Here is a 20,011-nt window from a genome sequence, read left to right as displayed (position 1 = left end):
AGATGTTTATTTTACAAAATTTCCAAATACTCACGTTAAGTGTTCTAGATAATAAATATGAGCCTAAATTGTGTCAAAGACCTCATTTTGTTTTTTAGAAACCATCAATTATTAGTAGATTACATCGTACAATGATAATTACCGTACCGTGAAATTAGCGGTTTTGTGTTATACTTCGTAACCTATAAAAATAGTATTGAATACCATTTTGTACGATTCCTCGAAGGATATCTCTCAGGATTCCCCGTGTGTAAAAAAGCAGCGCTGTTTATAAGGAAAATGAAGAACTAACAAACAGAGCAATACGTATAGCATTCATATCACGCTTTTCTAATGATACCTTCTCAAGAAGAAATTCCTAATCCGTGGGACGTGGGGGGGGGGCTATTATTCCTATGACTTACATCACTTCAAAGTAAATTTAGGAACAATTATCTTTCCTGCGAGAAAAAGTGGGGGGCTGAACCTTCTATGATGCTATGTGCCTAATGGTTATGTCTAACTTTGCAAAACAAGTGAGCTCCCCCCCCCCGGTTCCGAGGCATATGTGTAGTACATATACATACTACTAATTTCACTAAGCATGAACTTACTAATTTATTATAAGAGTTTTAATATTCTTTAGGACCAGTTTTATGATTTAATTTCAACTCTAGCATTCAAAGAGTGAAGGTCTCAAAGTAGTTAAATATAATTCTAAAGTCATTTTCAATGGACACAAGAATGACCTTAGAAAGTCAAAGCCATGTATTGCTGATCATACAAAGTCTGTATTAGACTAAGTAATAGTAACCTGTGTCCACAATTCGGGTGTTTAAATTATAGCATCATAAATCACTCAATTGAAAGCTCAATGGCTGTGTGTTATTTTACGACGAGAACCCCACGGTTACAGAATGGCGCCCAACGTGATTTGTGATTTCACGAAGATCAGAGATTTGAATTCCCGCCAATTGGTGTTGTGACGTAGACGGGTATTCCGAAGACACCGGAAGTCGAGAGTTAAACTGGTAATCACCGGAGGTATTTCGAAAGACTGTAAACATTGGAAGCAAGACAGAAATTGCGCAGGTAAGACTATGATAGCAAACACTTAACGTAACCAACTGTTTTTACCTTTGTTTATACAATCCTTGTATTGCAATATATGCATACTGTGTTCAACTTGAATTGACCCAATTCCGAGGAAACCCACGTGGTGACGAACATCGCGTCGAACAGCTTAACAGCTGATTGATTTCTACATGTTGTAGCAATATTTTGATACTTGCGTTTCAGTTATTCATCAATTACAATTATTATTCAATTCAACAGGTCTTTAATCATTGATAAGTGCTCTTTTACTTTTTGTTCAAGTTATCTAATTTGAATGTGATTTTTTTTTTTTGCAATTTTGTCAAAGTGAAAGTAGGATAGAGAGATAGTATGACTGCAGCTGAGTAAGGAAAGTTAATTTTTCTAACACCAGTATTAACAACTATCTACATTGACCTAAAACATTACATTGTAGACCAGACAGTGTTACAGTAAGATATTTCTTAGGTTTGACTTGATTGATTTTACAGTATAAACAAATTAAATAAAGGTATTATATCATAACATTAATGAGTTCAGTCATTGTCTATCTGTCTGTTGGGGTTTAAAATAAAATTAAATAATTTAATTCTGGTTGTAACACGCTTTTTGATTGGTTAAAAAATTATTTTATATCGTATAAAGAATGTTGCCTACGTCATAGTAAGACTAACGTCAAAAACGTTTCAATCCGCCTGACGTTACGTTTGAATTTTGTGCAAGTTGATGTCATTTTATAGATCAAATGACTGTTTTTATCAACAATTGATACCAAAAAATATTAAATCATGAGGAATGGATTCAATATTTATTATTTCATACGATATAAAATGGTTTGGAACAGTTTACACTTTTTAATAAACCGCTTTGCGGTTTATAAAGCGTACTGCCCCAAACCATTTTATATCCTGTAAAACTAATAAATATTGAATTCATTCCTTAAAAAAAACAAAACTGGTATAAACATTTAAACTTAAACAATAAAGTCAAATTTTAGAAAACAAATTGTAAAAAAAGTTTTTTTTTCACTGTTCAAATAAAAATTCCGCGAATCATTGAAAATTCCGACTCCGACAATTAATTTCATTTGAAGTTACTCAAAATTTCTTCGGTTTTTGTGTTGCGTGTGAGTGAGTGGCATTACTTTTGCAGTGATTGCGAATGCAATCAGTTTTATGTATTTTTGTGAGTTTGGTCACATGCTTTATTATTTGTTTATTTGAATTCTACAAATTCAATCAAAGTTTCAATATGTAACAAAAAAAAAATTGATTCTATGACGAAAGTTTTCACTGAGATGGGGTTTAAAGCCAAAAGCCGATACACCTGAACAATTTAGACAGTGGCTAGAGGATTTTCAAAAAGGAGCATAATCCTAGAGTAAAGCGAGAATCGACTTCAGAAGAGGGTGCAACTGCTGAAGGTACATCTCAACTTCTGGAGAAAAATCCAAGGCTACCAATTTTCAGTGGGGATAAGAAAGGAGACACAAATTTTGTTCTTTGGAAATAGGAGGTGCAATGCTTACATAAGGAAAATTACTGTGAATCAGTTATATAACAGGCAATAAGGAGGTCACTGAAGGGTGATGCAGCTCGAATTGTCATGGTGTTGGGTCCTGGTGCCAATATCAGTGATATTATGTTCAAATTTGGGAGTGTTTATGGCACCATAGACAGTAAAGCAACTGTTTTGTTTTTTTCAAAATTCTATTCTGCAAGACAGCAGGAAGATGAAAATGTTGCAGCATGGGGTTGCAGATTGGAAGATCTGTTAAATCAAGCTCGGAAAGAAGGATTAGCTCAAGCCCAGCTGTAAATGATATGCTCAAAAATATGTTTTATGAAGGATTGAGCCTAGAGCTGAAAGACACCACAGCATTTATATTTGACAAAACACAAAAACTTTGATGAAATGAGACATGGAATAAGGATCAAAGAAGAAGAAATGATCCAGAGGAAGAAATCAAGAAAAACTGATAGGACTCAAGCAATATCAACAACAGAGGAAATTGAAGAAATTGAGGCTATGATTCAAAACCTTAAAGAAGATGTATTAGATATGAAGTACAGATCATACTCAACAAATGAGAACTCGGACAAAGATAAGCCGCCACAGTATTCTTCACCTAGAATTGAGAATTACGGTGGAAATATTGGAGGAATAGGTCAGTTTTATAGACAAGAACAGTCTCAAGGGAGACAATCTGCAGAAGATGTAAAATGTTACAGATGCGGACAACAGGGGCATCTTCAATATGGATGCAGGGTGCATTTAGATCATAGAAAACCTCAAGGTTTAAACATGAGGAGGCCTACTGCGAGACGCGGCAAGTACGTCTGCAGATGAATAAACAGCGTCATCAATTTGTAGGAAGAGAGTCAGTGGAAGTTTTAATCAAGATTAAAAATATTCAGACAACAGCACTCCTAGACACAGGTTCTACTGTATCTACTACGGCAGCATCTTTTCATGAGAAATATTTCAGCAATCATCCCATTCAAGAACTGCAAGAGATGTTCAATCTAAAATGTGCTGTTGGCAGCATTTTGCCCTACAAAGGATGTATAGAGGTAAAAAAAAATTACAATCAGATGGATAAGGAAGTGAAAAAGAACATACAGGATTATTTTTATTCATTGATGATACTGATTTTCATTCAACAGTGCCAATTTTACTTGAAACCAACATACCAAAAGCTTTGATGGAAGACACTAAAGCAGATTTTAGTGAGAGATTTTCTCAGAAAGCTTATCTTAGGACGAATTGGTACATAGTGTTTAGATGCATTAGTCTTAGAGAGAAACGACTTAAGAAACAGGAATTGAGGCTAGCAGTCACCAGATCAGCAAATCGGGAACCTGTCATTATACCACCATATAGTTTGAAAAGTATTTATGGATTTATATAAAGAAACTTCCCTACAGCAGAACATGTGCTATTATTCAGCAGATACATAAGAACAAATGGAAATCAGATGTTGATGTAACACCAACTGCTATTACATATATTTATGACTATGAAACCGACCGTACTAAGCAATGTCACAACGCAGGCAATAAAGAACAATTATAGCTGAAATTCAACCTGTTAGTATTGAAGCATCACAAGAAAATGATGATGAAAGTGAACAACAACAACAGGATATTGACACATTGAATATCAACACAGATAACCTTACAAGAGATCAGTATGATTCTGTACTTTACCTTTTTGGATGCTAAATCAGGATATCATTAGGTGGAAATTAAAGAAGAACACAAGGAAAGAATCGCATTTAATGTCGGAGCATTAGGGTTTTACGAATTCAATAGAATGCCGTTTGAGTTATCTAATTCACCAGCAACTTATCAAAGATTAATGGAGGAATGATTTGGGGAGTTACGTCTGAAATTTTCTTGGATGATCTGATTATTTTTTCAAAATCATTGGAGGAACATTTAAAGAGATTGCAACTGGTTTTTGACAAACTCAGAACAACTGGATTGAAGTTATCACTAAAGAAATGTGTATTTTGCAAAGAGAGAGTCAAGTATGTTGGCCACATATTGTCAGAGAAGGAAACAGAAGCAGACCCAGAGAAAACAAAGAAGGTGCTAAACTGGCCAAAACCTAATTCACCCGAGGGGGTAAGAAAATTTATAGGGTTTATAGGACATTATAGAAGATTTATACCAAATTTCAGTAAGATTACCAAACCACTCACTGCATTATTTATTTTCAAATCCTATCAAGAAGAAAGGCCACAAGGTTCAACAGCAGAAGTGGAAGTGGAGATCAGTGGAAGAAGAAGCTTTTGAAAAGCTGAATCAACACTTAGCTTAACCTCCAATTCGGGGATTCCCAAACTATCAGGAACCTTTTGAATTACATGTAGACGCAAGTCATCATGGCTTGGGAGTCGTTCTTTATCAAAAACAAGGTAAGTTCAATAGAGTTATAAGCTTTGCAAGTGGAAGCCTGAGTATAGGTCGGAGAAAGATTATCCCGTACACAAACTCGAATTTTTTGCATTAAACTAGGTAGTGACGGAAAAATTTTCTGATTATCTTTATGGACAGAGAACGACAGTGTTTACTGACAATAATCCTTTGACTTGCATTCTGACAACTGCCAAGTTAGTCTCGACGGGACATAGGTGGTTAGCAGCGCTATCCAAATTTGATTTAGAAATTTGTTATAGACCTGGTAAGAACAATTCGGAAGTAGGTGGACTAAGCCGAATATCAGACCAAAACAGATAGAATCATCGGGTGCACGTATTATCATTCCTAGCTGTATTAAGTCCATTTGTGAAACTCTGCACCAAAAACCTTAGGTAGAGAGTCTGGTATTGGATGACAATTTTGAGAATCCGGAAGATAGTGGTTCATTACTGAAAATTGTTACCAGGCACATTAACTGGGCTAAAGAACAGGATTAAGATGAGACTATAAGGTTCGGGAAGACAGTAGTAAGATGTGGGAGGAAACCTAGATTAGATGAAATTTGTGCAAAATTTTTGCAACATGTCCTCAACAGAAATTTTGACAGATTATTTATTGAAAACAATATTTTATTCAAGGAAATCAAAATTAAGGATAAAATAAGAAAGCAGTTAGTAGTACCTGCAAACAAATAGATTTTATCTTTACAGAAACTCGCAACAAATTTGGACATCCAGGTAGAGACAGAAAACTGTAATTGCTTAAAGATAGATTCTTTTGGCCAGGTATGACGCAGATTGTAGAGAACTGTATTAAGTCATGCAGCAGGTGTGGTCACAGGAAATCACAGACCAACCAGATAGCACCACTTTTTAATATCAATGCCACCTATCTAGTAGAGTTAGTTTGCATGGATAATGTCACTTTGAAAAAATTATCAAGAGGATATCAACACATGTTAACTATTACAGATCACTTTACTAGATATGTCCAAGCTGTACCAACCATAAACACGACTGCAAGAACTACAGCAGAAGCACTGCTTAGGAACTTTATCTTTCATTATGGATATCCTAATCGACTTCATTCAGATCAAGGGGCTAATTTTACCGATAAGATCATTCATTAAATTTGTTAAATTACAGATACTCAGAAATCCAGGACATCATCTTAACATCCGATGGGAAACGGATTGACTGAGCGTTTCAATAGAACATTGTTTGACATGTTAGGGACTTAAGACCCAGACAAGAAAACCAAATGGAAGGAATATGTAGCACCATTAGTTTCAACCTACAATTGTACAAAACCTGAAAATACAGTCCTTTAGATTTAGCTTTAAATGTCAAGGAAAACGATTTTGAAGTTTTAAACAATTATGTCAAGAACCTGAAGACCAGAATGAAAGATGCTTTTAGAATAGCAAAAGATGTTGCTGATAGAGTAAGGAAAAGCAGAAAAAAGGATGTGATCTTAAAGCCAGAGGGGCTAGGATAGATTTAGGAGATAGAGTTTTAGTGAAAATTTTAGCATTTGAGGGAAAGCATAAGATAATGGATAGCAGGGAGGAAAAGCCGTATATAGTGAAGGAACAGCCAAATGCAGATATCCCAGTCTACGTCGTAGAAAGAGAGGACGGCAAAGGAAAGAAAAGAACATTACCAAAAACTTATTACTTCCAATTGGCTACGTAGATACAGATGTTGCATCATGTAATAAAGAGACTAGTGTTGAGAGAAGTGTGAGTAGACCAAAGCCACAACCAAAACCAAGAATAACAGGATCAAGACAGATAAAACAGCCTATTAGAGAGAAGATTGTAGAAACTGACTCAGACGACTCTGATGATGATTCAGATTCACATACATGTAACCAGCTGGTAAGGATAGTACATAAAAATGTCCCAACTGACATTAGGCGTAGATGTACTGAGGTTAGAGAGGAGAGTCAGGTGATGGAAACTTGGAAATCCGGAGCCCAGGAGGAGGCGGAAGCTACTCCACCAGACGAACCGGAACACGTAGAAAATCATGTTCAAGAAAATGATACTGATATAGATCAGGACGAGGAAGAGTCACTTAGATCAGTCGTAAGAAGTAAACGGGTAAATAAACCACCCAGTCATTTATCTGATTACCATTGTTATAAAGTATCAGATGACTGGAAAGAAAGAGTGCCTATGTTACAGCAACTCATGGCAACCACCGATAAAAAGTATGAAAATGTTTTTATTCAGTTGATTGCAAATATTATGAACAAGTAAATGTGTTTTATTTCTGTTTATGCATATACTCCTAATAACGAGGACGTCATTTTGCCAACAGGGGAAAGTATGTGATAATGTTTTATTTTAATGGTTATAAACTGTAAAAAATTAATTAAAGAAATAAAATATTTTAATTACAGGTTAAAAGCTGGAAATAAATAAAACAATTTAAAAGTTAAACTATACATTATACATGTAGTACATTTACTTACTACTAATTTCACTAAGCATGAACTTACTAATTTATCATTAGAGTTATCTTTCTTAGCTTATTTTATTATTCATTAGGACCAGTTTTAAAAAGGAACTAGTCTAGAGGTCAGTGACAGTCTATTGGTCATAACAAGAATTCTGGATTTCTATTGGTTATTCTAGGGTCAAATTCCTTCAGTTTGGTCTTTTATATAATCTTATTTCAACTCTAGCATTCAAAGAGTGAAGGTCTCAAAGTAGTTAAATATAATTCTTAAGTCATTTTCGTTGGACACAAGAATGACCTTTGAAAGTTAAAGCCATGTATTGCTGATCATACAATGTCTGTATTAGACTAAAAAAAAAGTAATAGTAACCTGAGACAAGTCCACAATTTAAGTGTTTAAGTTAAAGCATCATAAATCGCTCATTTGAAATCTCAATGGCTGTGTGTTTTATTTTTTGATGAGAAACCCACTGTTACACTTCTTTGTATGACACTTAGTGTGGTCCCCTGAATAAATAGTAACGTGACATGTGTTGATGATTCTTCCGAATGGAGGTCATTAAGAAATTTCAATATTAAAAGGACATGTCTTTATTTCAATTAAGAATTGATATGAAAATTCAATTCTACTTTTCTGGTAGATTCTGCATAGAGCTGCTGCTTTGCATAGAGTTATTAGAATAACTATCAAGAAAATGAGCTACAATTGGAATCTATATGACCTTCGCTTGATTTTTTTTTACGTATTTATTTATTTATTCTATAGATTTTATTGAAGCAGCAGCACTTTTTAATAAATTAAACGTAACCTTAATTTTTATCCAAAAGATCGTAATAATCTGTTTAGTGTATGCCTTTAAAAACCGGAGTTGGATAGGCTTCCGATGTGAAACCTATCAAACTTGTGTATTAAACACTTTAGAAAAGAAATAATACACACTCTAAAAATGCGCAGCACTGTCAAGGTCTACTTTGTGGTCGCGCCGACCAGAAAGTACGGGAAATGTTAACTATGACATCATACAAAACAACAAGTCGTCAAAAATGCTAATAAATAAAGTAATTACCGATTGTTATGGGGACGGAAACGTTAAAATACATTTAAAATTACCTATGCGTGCAACTTTGTAGTCAAATAAGTCTAACAACGATACATATAAACAACTTACTGATCGCGGTGCTCTTGTCGATGTGACGTCATACTGTAAATTTTGACGCATATTTTGTGTAGAGAAAGACGGATCAGATAATATTTTAACATGGAAAAATGCATTTTTTATATAAACAGAGCAATTATCATACCATTAAATCATATCAATGATGCTTATTTTGATTCGACATGTGATCACGCAGCACTGTTAAGGCTTACTATGAAAATATCAGCGGATTTAAACGTTTATAAAACGATGCATCCTTTATAACAAAATATTTATTCTAAGTTATTTCATCGTGGTATAAAAGTGATATTAAGTGAAACAGTATAGTAAATGCTACTTTGTGTGACAATGTGGTCTCTTGAATTGATAGTCACGTGACATTTATTGATAAGTCTCCCGAATGGAGGTCATAAACAAATTTCAATATTACAAGGGCATACCCTTATTTGAATTAAAAATTTAAATGATATTTAAATTCTACTTATCAGGTAGATTCTGAAAAGTGCTGCTGCTTTGTATGGAGTTCATCTTTTATAAGAATAAATATCAAAGAAATGAGCTCCGGTTGGAATTCATATGACCCTCGCTTAATATTTTACATATTTATTAACTCATTCTATAGATTTCTCGAAGCAGCAGCACTTTTTGATAAATTAAACATTTCCTTAATTCATATCCAAAAGATCGTATTGATCTGTTTAGCGTATGCCCTTGTAAAAAGCGGATTTAGATAGGCTCTCCGGTGTCAAACACCTAGAACTTGTACATTAAAAACTCTAGAAAAGAAATAATACACGCGTTAAAAAATAATCACATGCTGAATCAAAACAAGCATAATAGATAGGATTTAATGGTATAATAATTGTTTTAAGATTATGCTCTGTTATTTTATAAAATGCATTTTTTCGTGTACAAAAATTGATTGATCAATTTGATTGAACAATTTGTTGTTATTGATTTCTAGATCTGCTGTATGAACATTATTTTTTTTCTTATTTCTAGTTTTTTTTAGGATTAACACAATATAACTTCATTAAAATATGTTTGCATTAACATTTCCAACTAGTTATCGGTTTAACTCTCACTGCCATTTTTTGAAAGCTTGTGAGTTTTTTAATAACCGGAATAGCCACGAACTTCGACTCTCAATTTAATATATTTTTGTTGAAACCTGTACATAGCCTTTTGAGGTTATAGACATTTAAATCCCAGTTGATTCGTGTCGAGGATTCCTGCAAACCTACCATCTTGTGCGCTCACTTTCTTTATCTTTAAATGTTATTTAACATGATTCATATGGGGGTTTCTCGACATTCTTGTCGAAAAATTCATATTATAAAAATGTACGTAATTCAAATTAGAAACTACATGTACTTGTCATGCAAAATAACATATCATTGATTTTAAAATAAACATCGACAAAATCAACTCCCGTCAGTTCTTCGTACTTCGATTCCCATTTTCACTCTACTGTCTCCTCCACATATATGTTTTGATACAATGTGCTTTTCTTTTCAATACAAATGACTAGGTTTGACACACATATTCTGCTTTTGGTCTCTTCTATTCTCCCTTTTTCACTTTTGTTATCCAAAAACTGAACTTAATTTACAGAATGGATCTGCCCCTATCCCCTGGGAAATTCCTTCAACGTTTAGGGAGGTTTTTATAAACGTCACTGCATCATGAAGTACAACACACTCACTCAATAAAGACGTTTTGACAAAATTCGTGGTCGGATTCTTAAACTTTAAATTTGTCAATTTTGTACGCCTAGAATGGTACATGTATAACTTGGACGTTTTTAACCGGTTTTTGTACATATGAAATAGTATTTTATTTATATGACCTTTTTTATATGCAAAATCATAAAACGACTTTTGTTTACATAACAAACACTTTAATGGTCTATATTTTACTTGCAACCAGATTTCAGTCAATTTGAGATGTTATAGACAACAATGAACATTTCAAAACTTAGATAGAGAGTGTTAATCCACAAATTTTGGAAAAAGTATCTGGACAGACAGTATATTTGATACCGTATCATAGAATTAGAACATGGATATCGTGTGCATTTCGTAAATTAAAAAGAAATAGAATTGAAATTTACTCGGTGTCTCGACGGAATCCATTCAGGATTCTCCGTTTGTAGAGCTAATTGTGTAGCATTCATAACAAGCATTTCTACCTAAATGTGATTTTAAAAATAGAAATAAGTAATAATTAGGCCTAATGTTTAAAGCGCAGTTGATGCATACTTACTTTTCAACGCAAAGGTCGATAAACAAATAAATCATTGATTTCAATTCTCCTTCCTAGTATGGATTTTAAACATTGTCAAAATAACACAAAAAGAAACTGTAGTTCGATCACTGCCGGTGTTTCATCCTGTTAGCTTTTATTATTATTATAATAATTATTATGATTCATAGTTTGAAGTGAGTCGGTCAGAAGCATATCGTTGGAGGCAGAAACGATTGTAAAAGTCGTTTGTGATGGCCAAAGAGGGGTATGTTATGTTCTCCTTGTGATTAATTTCATAATACAGTAGGAACATTTTTTTCTAATAACTATTATAATAGCTTGCTGTCAATACAGAAAAAATGAGGTTATATAACTACTTTTGGCTTAAATTAGAAAGAACTATATGAATGTTCCTTTTTCATACAATTTTGAAAACATTAACCCGTCATATTGTTCCTTATTTTTTATAAACTACAGAAATGTAGAAATTTAAGTAAATAATTAATGCTTTACTCAAACCAAAAGGTAAGTTTTACAGAAATAATCAGTGCATACCTTTAGAGAGAATCGATATTTTATCGAAGGAATAAGAAATCACTCTATGAATATTATTGGGTGATAATTTCGGTCGGGGCGTGGTCAAATCCAATAAAGCTTGAAGTGCTTTATGTTAGATTTGACCACGCTCCGACCAATAATAACCGAATTAAATTATCACCTCATAATATTCAAAAAATGATTCCTTATTACTTTTATGTATATTATTTCCAATTTGTACACAGAAAAACAACATTATTTTCAAAAAAATTTAACACATGCTATGTATTACAAAGCGGCAGAGCCAATACCGTTTTCCGGTTATGCTATAAGACACGCTCATTTTGTGTCACTCATCTTTTGTGAAGTTATTGGGCTATAGGGTTTAGAATTGGTTCGTAATGTTATCACAGACAAAGACAGTTGAAAATGTAGATATTTTTAAATAATTCAAACTCAATTACATTGTATATGATTGTAAAAAAATTACTTTAAGTAAATTTGATTCAATGCAAACTGTTGTAATTATGTGGGTTTTTTTGTAATGAATAAAAATGGAATTTACTCATTTACCTCTTCAAACTCGTATTAAAATAAATCAACTTCCATTCCACAATAACAAAAAAAAAAACTAATCGGTAAAGATCTGAACGCCAAAAATGTACATGATAGTCCTTCAGCCAGAATGCTAGTTATCAAGTTATAAACTAGTTATAAACTTCAATTATTTTTGTTTGTAGCGCTGCAATTAACGAGCAGACGACAAACGGAAGTGAACAAGGTAAGATCGCATAAAGACAGACATTGAAATCAGTTTTAGAGAAAACGAATTTTTAGAAAGAGGAAAATAATGACGTTCGATCTATTTTTACCAAATCTGTCAAAAAGAAGACACACTGAATAATCAGTAAGTGCAGGGAATGACTTGTACAGTAACACGTACCTCGTCAGATTAAAGCGAGCTTTTAAAGCCTGTGAAGCTTTGAATTGGCATTAATATTGTTCAGTTTTTAACAGTTTGTTTTCTCAGAAATCTTATATGGGAGAGGTTGTACATTGCAGAGGTAAATTATGTTAAACATAAATATACATTTTACAAACGCTTTAACAATTACATATAAATTCTCATGTTTTTGCATTTAACACACTATAGTATTATAATTTAAGTGCACATAAATCGCGTTAATTTGAACTCCAAAAACGGAAAAAGACTTCAAGATGTCCAAAAGTTCCATTGTGATTTCAAAATTTATTTCAACATATCAACGTGCGGTTCGATATATTGTAGTTTGAAATACCAAATTTGTATATTGATTCGGAAATGTTCGTAACCAACCCCTGATCATGTTCTGGTTTAAATGTTTCTGTATTCTATTCAAGTTTTCAGCAAGGGTGTACATATTGAAGACAATGACCTCAAACCGGAAGTTAGCTTCGACACTGTTTCCGGGTATGATCATACTCGCACGGACGAATGTTAGTACCTTACTGAATTAAATAGAACCTCATTTCATTTTTTTTCCACAAATATAATGTTTATTAAAAAGCAGAATTTGGTGCTATGAATACTTTAGCATGCATAAGCAGTCTTTGTTTGACCCTTTTTTTTCAAACTTCATCGTTTAAACTTAATAATTCTACTCTTCAGAGGTTATAAAGTATGATTTTTTTCTTTCAGCCCTACTCCCCCCTCCCCTAACGGAATTTACCGCTCCTAAGGACGACGTGAAACCAACATTTACATTAACGAGGTAACAATTTCCCTTGAACGAGCAATAAAAGCTAGAAAAGACCTCAGCATTGTTGTGACTCTAAAGCTGAAGTTTGACAAAACAGAATGTTTACGGAACACGAAACATTTTTTAGACTTATGTCCAAATTTCAGCAATGTATAAACATAGATAATTTACCTTAAAATTTGTAACTTTTAACGCATTATAGAGAAACCTTTTTTAAAATAGCACATTTTCCTCTTTTTTACGTTGATGTTTCCAATTACATGGCTATAAGACAGTTAAAATATTTGAATTTAAAATTATAAGACTGTTTCATGATCCTGGGTGTTTCATGATCCTGGGACCAGAATTTTCATTAATATGCACATAAAGACAATCAAATTGATGTAAAATTGCTACAAAAATATTTAAAATCGGTAGGCCTTTATCTCTGTCATGATAAGGATATTTGTTATTTATAAAGACCATCACTCTTGTGTCAACCAGCATCCTTCGGGGTTTTGCCCAACCAAACGTTTGGGCTGATAACATGGCAGATATCAAAACATCTGTATTAGGATTTATTATTTTTAAAAATTTATTTTATAATGTTCCTTTTTATCCAATTGCCAACAATTCAGGACTATAGATTACCATTTTCCCGCCATTTTTTTTCTTCAGAAAACATCGAGCGCATACTTGAACAAACAAAGTATTTTCTTCAGAGGTGTATATACCAAAGACTATTAAGGGACAAAAATATTTTCCTTGTTCAAAGTGTCAGAAATATTACATTACAATTTAATGTACCTGAAACACTTTGAAAATTACGAATTATGGGGACCAAATATGACCTATATTATACTTAGTTCTTTAAAGCTGCTAAGGTGTCAAGGATAAATCGAATATCAGATGATCACATAAAAAATTACCATCTTTGTATAATAAAGCACCATCTTTTTATAACAAAGCACCATCTTCACATAAAAAAGTACCATCTTCATATAATAAAGCACCACTTTCATGTGATAATTCAGTATCTTCAAATAAAAAAGCACCATTTTCATATAATATAGCACCACCTTCGTATAATAAAGCACTGTCTTCACATGAAATAACCACAGCATAATATTATAAAGCACCATCTCCACATGAAATAGCCACATGAGGCAGCAATGGTGTTCCATAAGATGATTATATAGAAATAAGGATCAAATGCCTGGAGGAGTGAGCATCCTGTGCTGATCGGTCATACCCACATTGTGCTCTTTGAAATGATCGCGAAAACGGAAAAAAGCCGTTGACAACTACATGTAGATGGTTAGAAGAATTAGAAGAATAAAATTATGTATCGAAAATAAATTATTAGGTCTATGTATGATTTTTTTTTTTTACCTTTTATAAATAAAATGGAATACAGATTTAAAAAGAATATACTTGTATCAACGGTTAATACTAGAATTAAGAAGAAAGTCTGATTTTTCCATTACATTTTATTCAGTCACTAGAAATTTTGCATCAACAACAAAGTAAGCACTAATCTCTTATTGTTTCTGTCTTTAAATACCCTATCTGTCGTCCATAGTTATCAAAATTTTTGTTGGAAGTCATTTTTTATAAGAGCCAAAAAAGTTTTATAATGTGCAAATTATTTACTTCATGAATGAGATGTTTAATTAAAGAAACGAAAGAGTGTCTATTCGGTTATAGAAGAGAAAATGGCTTTTCATTGCTTAATTGATTTGCATTACCCTGTATAGAGAACAGTAACATTGCCCCAAAGTTTATTCATTTTTTATGATATATTCATCATTTTATTTTATCTCAAGTCATAAACCTTAGTTTTGATAATTTCTTTCCCAAATAAAAAAGAGGTATTAGGTTCATTTCTTATTTCAAGTTATTCTATGCATAATATTTTTTTTTTGTTTACTAATTAATATGTGTTTGCTTTTAAGGTACCGGTCGATTCAGTATTTACTTTATTTCTAAATATTTAATCACACCGCATTGACTTGTTCATTTCTTTATTTTGAAAAATAAAATCGAACAGTTTGAATATCAGTATAAAGCTTGTAGTGTTTAAAGTATATGTGCCGTTTTAACGCCGTTTTTGCTATGTTGAAAACCCGACTCAAATTCTGTCAGCATGATGGTCTTTATATAAAAAAAACTGTCTTTTACTAATTAACAATTTCTAATTGTCAATGAGTCCATGACTAATTAGTCATGGACTCATTGACAATTAAAAATTGTTAATTAATAAAAGACAAAACTGTGAAAGGAAAGCGCAAGGTTATGCATTAGTATTATTTGAATATTACGGTTATTTTATGTAAGGTAAAGAGAAATAAAATGTTATTGTGCATATTTATAAATGATTCCCACGATTCACGTTTGTAAATGACCGCGAAAAAAGTAATCGAAAGGAACAGCGTGGGGGAGAGGAATGAAAGCAACTTTGATTGCAAAACTAGACAGCGATTTTTTCTACGAATGCATTAGTCGAAACCCGGTAGCAGACACGTTTAACTATTTTAATGCACTTGAAGATACCGCTTTTCCTCTAGTATCACTACATGTATCTATTAAGTTATGTTGCTGTTGTTGTCTAGTTTTTTGACTTAATGATTATCCTATGATTTAATACGATTGTTATGCTGTTTGAATCTATTAAAAGCGCACCTGTGATATCAGAAGACACAGCCAGACAAGCCCTGGTAGAGTTTGTCTCTAAACAACGTTGTTGGGGCACAGGAACAGCCAAAAATCTCACATTTGAGAAACTGCAACCATCACATTCCTATCATGTAAGTTTTTTCTTTGCTAATTGATAATTGAATGATAAAAAAAACTTAATCATCTAAAATATTTTGCAAAAATCAATGAATGTTTCGCATTTAAAACAACACATCTCTTTATTTTCAGTATTTTTTAGAAACCTTCACAGAGGAGAGAACATCTAAATGGGATCATGAACCATTTCGTGGTACATGCATTACTACACTTGTCCTAAATGTGTAGTCTAGTGTATTTAGAGACCCATTTAGAGTATTTTTTCCAAAAAATCTAATTGAAACAACATAAAGGAATCATTATTTAGTCTCTGAGCATGCTATTATATTAATGTGATGCTAAAACTTTGCATTGTAAAATTCAACAAGCCATTCTCAAATTTTAATTGCCTGTTGACATATGGTATTTTTACCTATCATTCATTCAAATAGGGCTCATTATAAATGTCTTTTGGGCCAGGTCAATTGTTATAAATCAGTTCAAATATTTAGATTTTTGGAATGAATGATTTTAAGTAATATATCGTCATTGATTGATCGGTTATGTATAAAATTCAGTTATTAATATCATTATGATGAACCTTCCTCTCCGAACAATGAATAAAATATTATGTCAAGTAAAATTTACATACAGGAAATATCAAAATGAAATTGATTTTTAATGTTTGCATTCGGTTTATCACTAATTAAATGTGAGTAGGGCCAAGTCCTGGTGAATTATGGATTTCCCTCGCAATATCTGTTTACGTTCTCTTCGTATATAATGATTTATTGTTGACGTGTTTTACTTTAAATGGCGACCAAAAATTCAATGAAGGATACAAAAACCTCAAATATAAATATATCAATGCTAGTATATGTACTCTTTTTGATATACTAATATGTGAAAAAAGAGTGTTTTGGGACTTTGGAGTTAAAGTAAAGTGTTTCATGATTTTAATTGAATATTTTTGTCTTTGTTCTACTTCAGATACCTGATTTTAAATAATTCTTCAAAAATCTTTAAAAGCTGTTAATTGCTGTAATGGCTTATACCATGTATGTGTTTCTCTATTTCAGATGCATGATTAATCTTTCTTTACACCGCAAAACGATGATAGATATTATAAAGCAAACGTAATATTTCGATGATTTTGTTAATCAATTTATTTAGGCCAGTTTGTTGACGGATCCCAGAATGGACCTGCTCCTGGTCCCTGGGAAATTCCTGCAATGTTTACGGAGATTTTCAAGAACGAAATCCAGAATCATGAAGTACCACACACCGCCTTTGTTAAGGTCTGTTTTCAGCAGGCATTTATATTAGATGTTAATGAAATTCAAGTTAATATATGTAAAGTATTACATATATATATGTAACAATTTATTACATTTGTATTTCAGCCTTGCTTTAGATGTAAAACAAAAGGGAAAATAGATTGTTATCGATGTAATGGCAGTGGAAGGGTAATAATTATATTCAAATTGGCAATTTACCAGGAAATATAATTCACATTAAAGAGTTATTTATCATTTATTGTGATAGGATTTGTAATGTGGGATTTCACTAATATCGAAATTTAAAAAAATAAGTTCATCATTATAAAATCGTAAATTGTTTCCATGTGTTTGTTACATTTGTTAACCATGTGTAATAAGATTTACCTTAAATTGAATGATTTTGAAAGTATAGGATTAAATGCTATATGTAATTTATCTGTCTACAGGTAAATTGTAGCAGTTGTAATGGGAGTGGTTCAAGAACCGTGACTCGCAATGGTGAAAGCTGCAGAGAGAGCTGTCACTGTTCTGGGGGAAAAGTCTCGTAAGAATGACAACAACTATATAAAGAATCATTATACTGTATGCAGGAAAATATTCGCCCTTTCTTATTTTTGCCTCTTTGGTCCCTGCTTTCAGTGGGTAACTTTAAGACTGGGTGTATTCCAATGTCTCAAATTATCTCTCTTGACACAACTGTGTCCACGCGACGTCCAGATGGGGGAAACTGTTTTTTAGGGGAAGAGGACGAAAATTACACGGGCCGAAAATAATCATGTTTACAATAATCAGTCGCAGAAAAAAGGTATGAGTTGGATATAATAAAATTCCATAAAAATGTTAAAATGATAATAAATTACTATATTTGAAATAATATGTAAAATGCGTTTGTTTAGATACATTTGATAGAAAGATTTCGGAACCTGTTAATTTAATGACTCGATCTGTTAAAAATTTTGATACCAGAGCTAAGAATTTATGAAATTCAATTGATTAACAAGTACGACAAGAGCAGTTAACATCTTTAGGATGAAAAATAAATAACTAAAGACGAGAGAATCTTAAATAAATTGCAAAAAGAGTAATTATTTAACTAGCATACAATCAATTTGAAACTAATCTTAATGCCTAAAACATGTGAGTATTGTTTTCACTTTGTATTTGCATAAATATAATATAAAACTATTTTTTACACATTGCTGAATTTGCAACTATGTTCATTTTGTTTAAGATGTTTATATTGTCGTGGAAATGGCAAAGTGCGCTGTCCAGCTTGTAAGGGTGAATGCAAACTAAAGTGGTTTATCAAACTCATCGTTAGCTGGTAAGTGAAGTATCAATTAAACATTAAGGTCGAAGGCATTAAGTATTTGGTTCAGTATTAAAAGATACACCTACCAGTATGTTCTGTTTCTAGGGTAAATAATGTATCGGAGCATGTTATAGAAAGGGGTGTTATACCAGCATATATGATCTCACAGTCCACTGGAACACTTGGATTTAATGAGGTGTTGCCCCGGGTACGTTTGCTCAAACTATTTGGAATGAAAAAAATATTATTAATTTCATTGATTGATTAATAAATAGATTGGTTGATTTATCTTATAAGGTACAACCGGTAGCTAATTTTCCGGTAGCGGAAGTAAACGAAGTGTCCCACAATTTTGTGGACAGTCACCAGTTCCCAATGAAGAGGATTCACATGCAGGTATTATAGATCCCATAATTCTTACTAAACCCTATATTATTATTTTATTGTGATTTTTTTTTAAGTTTTAAGGCATTCGTATATTATTTGTTCCTTGAAATTCCTTTTCTTTCAAACAATTCTCTTTCATGTTTTTATTTGATTGGGAATAATTCATGACGTCATGTTTCCAATGACTTTTACTGATATTTTTTAGTAATACTTATGTATATAGTTCTCTCGTTGAACGCTTTGGTTAATTATCAGGATGTTGAGTGTTTCTTTGTTACTTTCAGCACCACATGGTTCGTATGGTGCCAGTGACACAGTGTGTCTGCAGGCGCCGAGGGAAGGAGTTTACCTTCTTTGTTTACGGACTGGAGAACAAGGTGTACGCACCTGATTATCCCGACCAGTGTTGCTGGGGATGCACTATTCAATAATTATATGTAATGACTTGGAATTTATGATAAGTTTGACTTTGTTGCAATTTGTAAAACTACGTTGAATATGTTTTGTCTGTTGTCGTTTATGATTGCTTTATGATGTATAATTTCCATCTCTAACGAAAAAAATGTTAGACGTAGTTATTTGAATTATTTGTATTTCTCATGGAAAATTTTATAATTTTTTTCCTCTTTACATGTTAGAAAAATTATTTAAAAACTTCTTTTTCAAAACTTTAATATTGTATTTTCTGATATTACAACAAACATCCCGACATATTGAATTTTTTTTTATTGTTTACTGTGTCTACTGTATCTTATATGCAGTCAACTAATCATTAAACTGTTCTTAATCTGTAGTTATATAGGTTAACTTTTATAATTACTTTCGAATCCACTTACAAAATTTTGAAAACACTAGCAGACCAATGGTAATTGTATTACTATTTTTCCCTTTTTCCTATATATATTTGTGTATGTATATAAATTTTAAAACATATTTTGATTTATATATGTGTATAATATTGATACAAACATTATATCAATGACCGAATGTTATTCCCCCGTTTATATTTTACATTACTATTATGATATATACATGTATGCATAGATACCATGTGATAGTTCATATTTACATCTATTTATGCTTTAAAAAAATACAATTATAAATACCAAAGAAAACATATATTTTTACATTATATA

At 32.3% G+C, this 20,011-nt stretch overlaps 1 protein-coding gene across 1 annotated transcript; it reads left to right on the top strand.

The window, feature by feature from the left end:
• Nucleotides 1-993: 993 nt before the first annotated feature.
• LOC128181702 (protein SSUH2 homolog) lies at nt 994-20,004 on the top strand. Its single transcript, XM_052850192.1, has 14 exons — nt 994-1,071; nt 11,058-11,134; nt 12,147-12,187; nt 12,787-12,882; nt 13,085-13,157; nt 15,802-15,931; nt 16,050-16,110; nt 17,070-17,194; nt 17,300-17,362; nt 17,623-17,720; nt 18,408-18,500; nt 18,594-18,696; nt 18,786-18,884; nt 19,160-20,004. The coding sequence occupies exons 2-14, from the start codon at nt 11,121-11,123 to the stop codon at nt 19,304-19,306; spliced, it is 1,143 nt and encodes a 380-aa protein (XP_052706152.1). The 5' UTR covers nt 994-1,071; nt 11,058-11,120; the 3' UTR covers nt 19,307-20,004.
• The last annotated feature ends 7 nt before the right edge of the window (nt 20,005-20,011 follow it).

The sequence above is a fragment of the Crassostrea angulata genome, chromosome 4 (assembly GCF_025612915.1).
Source record: "Crassostrea angulata isolate pt1a10 chromosome 4, ASM2561291v2, whole genome shotgun sequence".
Classification (NCBI taxonomy): Eukaryota; Metazoa; Mollusca; class Bivalvia; order Ostreida; family Ostreidae; genus Magallana; species Magallana angulata.
The sequence above is the reverse complement of the archived record's forward strand: the minus strand, read 5'-3'. Positions and strand labels throughout refer to the sequence as shown.

Bases quoted from the DNA above. Each gene is read 5' to 3' on its own strand.
- LOC128181702 (XM_052850192.1), top strand. The intron at 12,883-13,084 runs GTTAGTACCTTA...TTTTTCTTTCAG, and splicing joins TCATACTCGCACGGACGAAT to CCCTACTCCCCCCTCCCCTA. The intron at 16,111-17,069 runs GTACATGCATTA...CAATTTATTTAG, and splicing joins GGATCATGAACCATTTCGTG to GCCAGTTTGTTGACGGATCC.